At 41.8% G+C, this 9,266-nt stretch overlaps 1 protein-coding gene across 1 annotated transcript in view; it reads right to left on the bottom strand.

Moving 5' to 3' along the window:
• Positions 1 to 3,511, bottom strand: part of cacna1fa (calcium channel, voltage-dependent, L type, alpha 1F subunit a) — a gene marked incomplete at its 3' end in the record, with an annotated part of 62,610 nt that extends 59,099 nt beyond the window's left edge. The window contains exons 1-2 of the mRNA XM_080732954.1: positions 3,326 to 3,511; positions 1,718 to 1,822 (exon numbers count right to left, since the gene is read on the bottom strand). Of these exons, the coding sequence (XP_080589080.1) occupies positions 1,718 to 1,822; positions 3,326 to 3,478 (258 nt within the window). The 5' untranslated portion in view covers positions 3,479 to 3,511. The remainder of the gene's footprint in view (positions 1 to 1,717; positions 1,823 to 3,325) is intronic.
• Between the last annotated feature and the right edge of the window lie 5,755 nt (positions 3,512 to 9,266).

Genomic DNA, 9,266 nt, shown 5'->3' with positions numbered 1-9,266 from the left:
TGTTCTGCATTCACAATTTTACTTGAGTGAAGGTACAAAAGCATCGGCATCAAAATATACTGACAGTACCAAACGTAACGTATGCAGAAAGGTCTTTTTCACGATCTTATTACATTATTGTTCATCACTTTAACATTCTGGTACATTATCACTTAATCTAAGTTTTGTATTAATAACTTGCACCTACAGCTGTAAAATAATTGTAGTGGAGTAAAAAGCAAAATGTTTGCCTCTGTTATGTACAGTAGGTAGGTGTATAAAGTATCAAAAACACTCAAGTAAGAGTAGGCTACCTCAAAATTGTACTTAATCCAAGTACAGTGCTTGAGTAAATGTATATTGAAAAATCACACCCAATGTGAAGTGAGCGGTGCATGGTCTTGCTTGCATAACATCTTCAGACTAGGATTTAAGTCTAGGATGTACAGGCTATGCTACACACACACATTTTGCTATGGCAAAACGCTGAGGAAAAAGGCTACAGACATACGACATATGACATCACTAGACAAACTAGCCTATGAGGAAAAAGGCTACGGACACACGCACAGCCACTTATAGGAGCGGTCTGCACCGCTCAAAAATGTCACCACTGCCTGAAAGATGACAGTCTGTCCTTGCTGTGTAGTTACACAATCAGTCCATTGCTTACTCCATTTCATATCAAGTGGTATTTGACCCTGATGCAGATTCATTCATTCCAAAAGCAATCTCTCGAGACAAGAGTCAATGATGGCTACACACAGAAAAGGGACAAGTGGGCGGTCCCTTTTCATGACGATGGCTAGCCAGAATGTTCCAAAAGTGACTATTTTACATGTTTAATTTTTAAACCTTTCTAACTTCTAACTTATGTTCAGCACAAGCCTAGATCAGCAGTTCTCAACATGAGGTCTGTGGACCTAAATGGTTCATAGTTAGGAACCAAATGGACCCTTATGGCTCTGTGCCAAATGGACCCATGCGGTTCCATTTTGGTTCCATTTGTACATTCTCTGAGTTAAGTCAAGGAATAAGGAGTTGACTGAGGAAATGACTGTGTAGAATAGATAGGGATCCTAGAGATAAACATTTAATCAATTGGGGGTCTGTGGCCTAATGCATATCAAACTGGGGGCCCTTGAAATGAAACAGGTTGAGAATCACTGGCCCAGACCCTCTAAGGCCAGGGGTCTTCAACATTTTCAGGCCAAGGACCGCTTAGCTGAGAGAGACATGAAGCAGGGACCCCCTCTACATGTTGTATGATACATTTTCATTGATTTCATAGATAGATTCATAAACTTGTTTGACAGCACTGTCATCTGTCGGTTAGATTCGTGTTTTTTCCAGACTTTTGACCATTAAATCATCGTTACTTACTAAACTTGTCCTTTCACTTTGTACTTCTTACCCTCTAAACCGAACCTATTTGCCGAAAATAGAAGATCTACAAGCTCTCAACGCCTCACCTTGCGAGGCGTTGAGATCTTGTAGATCTGCTATTTTTTGATAAAGTTCTCCTCAGAATTTGGATGCGAGGGTTCAAGTTGTTAATTTTAAAAGAACTATCCTATCACAAAAAAAGATTTGGCGGCCCCCCCTGTAGTAACTCTGAGGACCCGCTAGGGGTCCCGGACCCCTGTAGAAGACCCCTGCTCTAAGGGCTCTCTTCAAATAAGGTCATGGCTCCCTGGACGTACATCTTCCCATGCAGGAGGAACAAAGAGCAACTCACCAGGTTGTGGTTGACGCGGTTGGAGTCGTCATCGGGGTAGGGTTTGGTAACGCCCATGGCCACGCAGTTGGCAAAGATGGCGAGTAGAATAAATATATCAAAAGGCTTGCAGGGCTGCAGTTAAGGATCACATACAGTATAGGGGCTAGTTGTAATGCATCTCTGCTACAGTATACTGGAGCAGGAGAGTGAAGACAGCAACATCATGGCAGGGAGGAGAACAGAGACCCAGGAGGCAGGAAATGAAGCTGCATAAGAATTAATGCTGATATACAAATATTTGCATCATAAAAACTAGTAAGACGCCTCTGGGCAACAAGCGACCTCGCCCGCGCCATGTCTTGGCCATCTGGCCAGTGATATATCAGACCAGTTACCCATATATGGAGACCCCCTGGTACCCATATATGGAGACCCTCATACTCAGTTATTCGTTATGTGAAAATCCTATGACGTCTATCACATCTGACATCATACATACAATCCCTTTTATGCCCATACATGGAGATCCCTGTCTGAACCAGCCACACAGATATGGACTGTCTTCCTCCATATATGGGCATTCCCATATGAAGTCCTGTTAGATCAAGGATCTCCATATATGGGCATAAAAGGGATTCTGTTAGAGTGGTTCCCATGACATCACAACATACAATCCCCTTTATGCCCATACATGGAGATCCCTATCTGAACCAGCCACGCAGATATGGGCCATGTCTTGGCCATCTGGCCAGTGATGTATATCGATTACATCAGGGATCTCCATATATGGGCATAAAAGGGATTCTGGGGAATACCCATATACTGTATGGATGTGTCACGGTGATGTCTCCTGTGATATCACCTGTGATATCAGGCGTGACAGAGATATGGACAAGATGTGCCGGTTTTCATAGTTAACTGCGACCTACGGTCGCAATGATAATAATGTCCCCATGCACTCAAGTAATTAAGACTAAGACAACAATTTGATGACCGGGAGTGTTTCCAGTGGGAGACTCAAAGGAGACGCTGCTGGTTTTTGTCATTGTACATTTGCATGTGACATAGACAGACTTTTTCCTCTGCATTTACCCATCCTTACTAGTGTAGGAGTTAAGTGTCTCGCTAAGGGTTGATTCATACTCCGCTTTTAGAGCCTAAATTATTTTGGTTTGGCTCCGTCTGTACACCATCAGCTATGGTCGCTCAGACATATCTCTACAATCTGCCTGACACATGCATATCTGCACCGCATTCATATAATGACACAGTATTATGTCATAACTTAAGCACCCCACTTCTGCGTTCATAGCCATCTACTATGCACCCAAATAATTATCTTCAACAGGGAACACATTAGGGGGCCGTGAGCTAAAGTGAAGGTTGCTATGCAAATGTGTGTTTCAAGCAAGTCGCCTTTGTTTTCAAGTATTTGCAGGTCTCACTGATACGTGGGGCAAGGTGGTCCACGTGAGGGGGCCTAGCTCCCTCTTGCCCTACTGTACCGCCGGGCCTGAATGCGTCACAGAGGACCCCATGCTAATACTTGTGGTGGGGATCGTTCCCTTAACATTTATAGTAATACACACACACACACACACACACACACACAAACAGAGAAGGATATTTCCATTCCACCAGGTACAGCGCTGCCATGCGGATGGGGTTGCTGAGAGTGAGGCAGCAGAGTGCTCGGGGGGCTCGGAGGGCAGACTTGTTGGCCTGCATGGCCTTCTTGCCGCCCCCTCCTCTCCTCTTGGCAGAGCTGGTGGAGCCCATGGTGTCCGTCTTCCCGGCGTCGCCCCCCTCCACGCCATCTGCCAACAAACAGGGGTGCACGACCGTCCTTTAGTTTTTTTGCTTCAACAACTTGAACCCCCAGCATCCATCTTCTGAGGGGAACATTGACAAAAATAGCCAGTCTACAAGCTCACAACGTGTTGCAAAGTGTTGTGAGTTTGTAGATTGGATATTTAAAAAAATCAAACCTCGGTTCGAAGTGAAGCGGTGAATTCTTATTCTATGCGTTCTAGAGCTATGAAATCTGTGTTCTAGATCTATACATTCTGTGTTCTAGATCTATACTTTCTATGTGCTTTAGTTCTATATTTTTATGAATTCTTAATGAATGAATGATTTTGTCTGGAGGGCCAAATTGTCATGTGAAGCTTGACCAATCCTCAATTCTGGACGCACGGGACATGACACGGACACGGGACTCCTTGGAAGCCTATGGGACAGACTGTACGGGACAGACAAAGCCACTCCTTGGAAGCGGCTTTCACCGCTTCAAAAATAAATGTGTTTATTTGTTGATACAGTACGTGACAATTAAAAAAATGCAAAAATTACATTATCCTACAGATTTTTTTGAATGCATAAAAAACTGAATACAATGATGTTATAGAGAACTCTAGAAGGGAACCCATTGAAGCTGTAATGTCTTATGTCATTGTCAGATATGCTATTCAATGCTAAAAGGATAATAATACTACTGAAACTAGGGAAACACATGGTGACCTAGACCTTGCGGGTGCTGTGATGACTGCAGCCTGCATGGGTGTGGGTCTTATAACCCCATGCTGTGTTGATGCTAAACAAACCGTGACAAGTCTATACTGTATTCAACACCAAGTGGGGAAGGATTTGACCATGTGGCTGCATGGTCACACACAGACAGTCAGAGAACAGGCAGGTATGTCCGGAAGGCTTCAGGAGACAGGACCAGATGTGACCTACTTCTTTATTCAGAGCAGAGTGGCGCTGTCCCCCATGCAAGTACAGTTATATGGACACCTGTTGATCGAGGCCTCACACAGAAGCATGGTGGTGGTGTATTTGTTTATGATCGTAGACAGGTTCAATAAGAGATGAATAGTCACATTGATAAAGGCCCATGAAAGAATGTGTAGTATTCTGGGAATTCTGGGAATCTATTATGGAGGGCCCAAGTGGGAATAGATATTTCCTTTTAGTTTGGTTCTAAACATTATATAGGCCTATAGTCTAAATAGAATCTTATAGATCATGTTGAAATGTGTATGACATATCACCTTGAATCATGTCCACACTAGGCCTTATATATTTCAGTGATTGATACCGATTGTGATCAGTAGGCTACATTTGTAAACAGCCTACTGAACATTTTTCTCAGAGCATATTTACATTACAGTAGCCTACAGCTAATGCATACAAATACAAACAGACTCTATTTGGAAGATATGACTCAAACGGCATTTTTCCTTTTGAATGTTCCCTATGCATGCGTATCACATACCTTTCTTTATTGGGTCCATGTCCGTATAGTTGATTTAGGCTATCAGAATAACCTCGATATCACTTCATAAAAACATAAACTCCTACTGTGATGTGGGACAGGACACAAATGTGAACCCGTCAATAAAGTAATGTCTAATAAATAAAAGAGCATCAACAGTTGGTCGTTTCATCGTCCATACGCAGCCCGTCAGTCCCGCTGAACGACTCGCTCCATTCCGCTGTCATTAAGTCCAATTAAAATGCCCTATTAGCAAATTAGTCCACGTGCAGATGAAAACGGCAAAGACTTTGGCCGTGCAAACATGGCTATAATAATAATAACCACGTCGAATATTAAAGTAACCTAGTTCGCACAGGCCTAATGTAGGCTATACGTATCTGCGATGGTCAGTCTTGGGGATTAAACTAATTGAGCCGTTTAAAAGGATGACAGGGGAAATCTCATATGGGAGGGTGGAAGTAGGCTAGCTAGAGGGGGGAAACTCTGGAAATATCTCTGGTCGGTCACGTTTTATGACAGTGAAAGCAAGAAAAGTAAGAAGTAAAAAAACAACTCGACCTGACAGATTGTAAAATGCTTTTTCAACTAGTAGCTATGGTTAGGGGAACTGATTTCAGCACTTAGGACAGCGACCGGTGTGACCTCCATGCAGGGCCACTATAACAACGACAGGGGGCGCACCTCTCCCGTAAATGGCGCAACATACTGTAGTAGGCTAATACCCTAATACAGGTAATATGCCCGAGACAAGCACTTTTAGACATAGAACATTAAACATAAAACATGTATTATTGTTCCCCGGAGGGACATTCAGGTGTCATAACAGCAACAACAGTGAGTATGAAACACAAGAGGTAAAGGTCAATAAATATGCTCTGGGTCTCTGAATAAGTTGACATAAGTACTGCCAAATCATTATTTTATTTATCAAAAAATAAATAAATGTAGGCAACAGTCCGTGTATACAACTTGTTGTAGCTGCTTGGATAAGAAAGATGTCAAGCAGGTCAAGTTTTTATTTTTATATTTTCCATTTCAATTTTCATATAAATAATACAATAATGAACCAACATTAGAATACATATTTTTAAACAGCAGAACATTAATAGAAACATTTAGCAGCAACATGCCACTAATAAAAGGGCAAACAAAAATACATTAACAAAGTGCTTTGCTGCAATAAGGTGGCCAATGTAAAAATATAGGTTTCAGAGTTCACAGGAATAGCATCAGATACTGACGTCAACAGGTTAAGAAAAGCTGACCTACCATGTTTCTGTCAGGAATAGTATGAGATAGGCTATGTGTTGAATGATCAGTCAATTACAGTAGGTCGGGAGTGGCTTATTGTAGGTAGCCGGTAACATGCAGTAGTCTGTCTGTGAATTGAGTAACCTACAAAAGGACACCAACGCAAACAAGCCATTGCGCTTTCTTGTGGTTTAAATCCTTTTAGTAGACCTTGTTATCTGAACTATACTGCCCTGTAATTTTCCTATGCACACTTTTAATAAAGTATACTATTCAATCAATCAAAAAATACTGTGTGAAGCACTTTGTAACGGTACTTTTGAGAAGTGCTATACATATATTTTTTTCAAATTATTATTACTATTATTATTATCATTATGCTTATAACTAATGGATGAAAGCTGGCAACTGAGAAAATACTTTCTAATGAACCAAAATAAAAGAATAAGTCTGGGAATTTTAAACGGATGAATGTGGAATGAGTTTCCTAAACACATAGGCCTACGTGTGCAGTGTGTTAAACATACTATAGGCCTACAAGTATGTACAGTGAATTTGAGTGTGCAATTCAAGGTTCTTTGCAAGCTTGATTAATAGCTGGTGCATAGGACTGATGGCCTAGGACTAGGTCCTATTATTCCTATTCGTTTTCTGGGTGGGGACTTCACGTACTGTACCATGATATACAGTAAAAACATTTCTCAGTCACATTTGCACACATACAGTACATACACCATTCATATCCAAAACAAAAAATAGAACTTAACCCATTTAGGCCTAAAATTATTGGATGCTTTAACTATTAAAAAATAGCAGATATACAAGCTCACAGCACGGCACCGAGTGCCGCACTGCGAGCTTGTAGATCTGCTATTTTTGAAAAAGTCGTGAAAATGTGCGCAAATATTTGAATATATGTATTTTTAAAGCGAACGTTTGTAACTAAAATTTTGCTTCTGGGTGGTCCATGGAACTAAATATTTTGAGATGGGGGTCCGTGGCCAAATAAATATCATTTTGAAATATCACATGAAAAGGTTTGAGAACCACTGAGATAGTAGTCTCTCAAGAACAGACTAACTGAGCTCCAGTTAAGTGAAAAGGACCTTTTCTTTGACAATGGCTGGCCAGATTGCTGACATATAGAAACATAGGTTTTTCAAAAAAACCTTTGAAGGATTCAAAAGACACTTATAGAATCGGGTCAAATTCTAATTTTCACGATTTTTCAAAAATAGCAGATCTATATCTGCTATTTTCATTAGTTAAAGCATAAAATAATGTTACACAACATGTGTACCCATTCTGAATGGGTTTGGGTTAGGGTAATTTCTCCTGAGTTATCGATAAAGTGCGTTGACTTCAGACCAGTAATTTATCCTAGTGGTGATCTGCGTGAGTCAGAGGTTTGACTGGTCTGACTGGTTGTGCTCAGTCCTTAATGTCCTCTACTGGAGCTGACCCATGACTCCTGCTGCTGACTGCCATCATTAGGAGGAAGCTGACTAGGATCTTCTGCAAAGGGAGTTGCTGCAGGGAGACAGAGGCGCAGTGAGGAAGAAAAACTACTGTGGGTGTGTCAATGTTTTGGCAAATGTATTGTGCTAACATGACTGCAATGCGCTGTTAGATATGTTATTACAACAAAAAAATGTAGGGCACTTCACTCACGGTTCTGAAACTGCTGTGCTGTGTATCTAGTGAGAAGTATAGCAACACCCTCAATCAGAGCCAGTAAAATTCCTCCCATCACAGCCGAGCCCACCATAGCTAAAGGTCCACCTGAGAAGAAACAAAACAAACCAATCAACGCGGTTCTTCTGAAATGATCAGTGAACAAGAATGATGGGGGGGAAAAAAATAGTATGGCTTAACCCTAATTCAGAAAAAAAGATTTGCCATGGGTCAAGTTGAAACCTCAACTATTTACAACAGAAGCCCAAAAACTGTGGTTTGCTAGCCTGGTCTGGATTGGAACCAGGCTGAATCGCTAGCCACACCCCTTGAAATTTTTGTTTTGGCGATTCAGGGAATCAGAAATAAGAATGATGGAGTGAAACGAAATGCAATTCAGGCTGAGTGTCAGGCTAGTGGTTTGCTATAATGTTGCGAATAGTCCAGCAAGTGGCAGTTCTGTGGGCAAGAAAGAATGCATCCATCCTGTCTTGTATCAACGGTTCAGGCCACGTTCACTTTTCTTCCCCATTCTGATGGTTGGTTTGAACTGCCCAGATCATCCTGACCACGTGTGCATGCCTAAATGCATTTAACTGCTGCCATGTACAGTAATTGTGTGATTAGAAATTGCAATAATGTGCATTTGGACAGGCGTTCCTAATAGTCGCCAGTGAGTGTATATTGTATTGCATATATTAGGCTTTATTATGATAGACAACCAACTAGCAATTACAGCAGTCTCTAAGATCAGGCAGTATTTCCAGATAAGATAGCAATGTGTTGTCCCGGATCGCTGGCCTTGTGGTCCGGCCACTTGGCTGCAATGCAGTGTTGCGGGTTCGAGTCCTGATCCCTATGACCTTTGATGTGTCACTCCCTGTCTCTCTCTCCCCACTTCCTGTCTGCGAGTTTACTTTCTCTTAGTCTCTCGTGGCCAGACTGTTGACTCCGCGATTTGGAAATGCTCCCGTCAGTCTGGCATAAGGAAACGGTGAGTATCCGGTTAAAGCGGAAGTGAAGCCTCCTCCCCACTTCCGTTTCGTTTTTAACATCTCGCACATTTATCCTAATATAAATACAAATCATTAAGCATATTTAGCTTGGTGCTTGCTGCTTAAATAACATTTTAAAATATATTTTCATGAACGGAAATGCCAGTTTCCATTACTTGCAGTTCAGGAGGTGTAGTCCCAGACTCTATATAGCATTCGGAGATTGTGGAATAGTTGTCTGGCTACGCGAGACTAACTTTCTCTAGGGTGAAAACGGGATAACCACACGCCAAACTCAATTTTGAAGCTTGTGATTGGCTGAACCGGAGGTAGGGAGCGCTCCATAGAGACACACAGGCGCCTACAA

This window comes from Nannobrachium achirus (genome assembly GCF_963921795.1).
Source record: "Nannobrachium achirus genome assembly, chromosome: 9".
NCBI lineage: Eukaryota > Metazoa > Chordata > Actinopteri > Myctophiformes > Myctophidae > Nannobrachium > Nannobrachium achirus.
The sequence above is the reverse complement of the archived record's forward strand: the minus strand, read 5'-3'. Positions and strand labels throughout refer to the sequence as shown.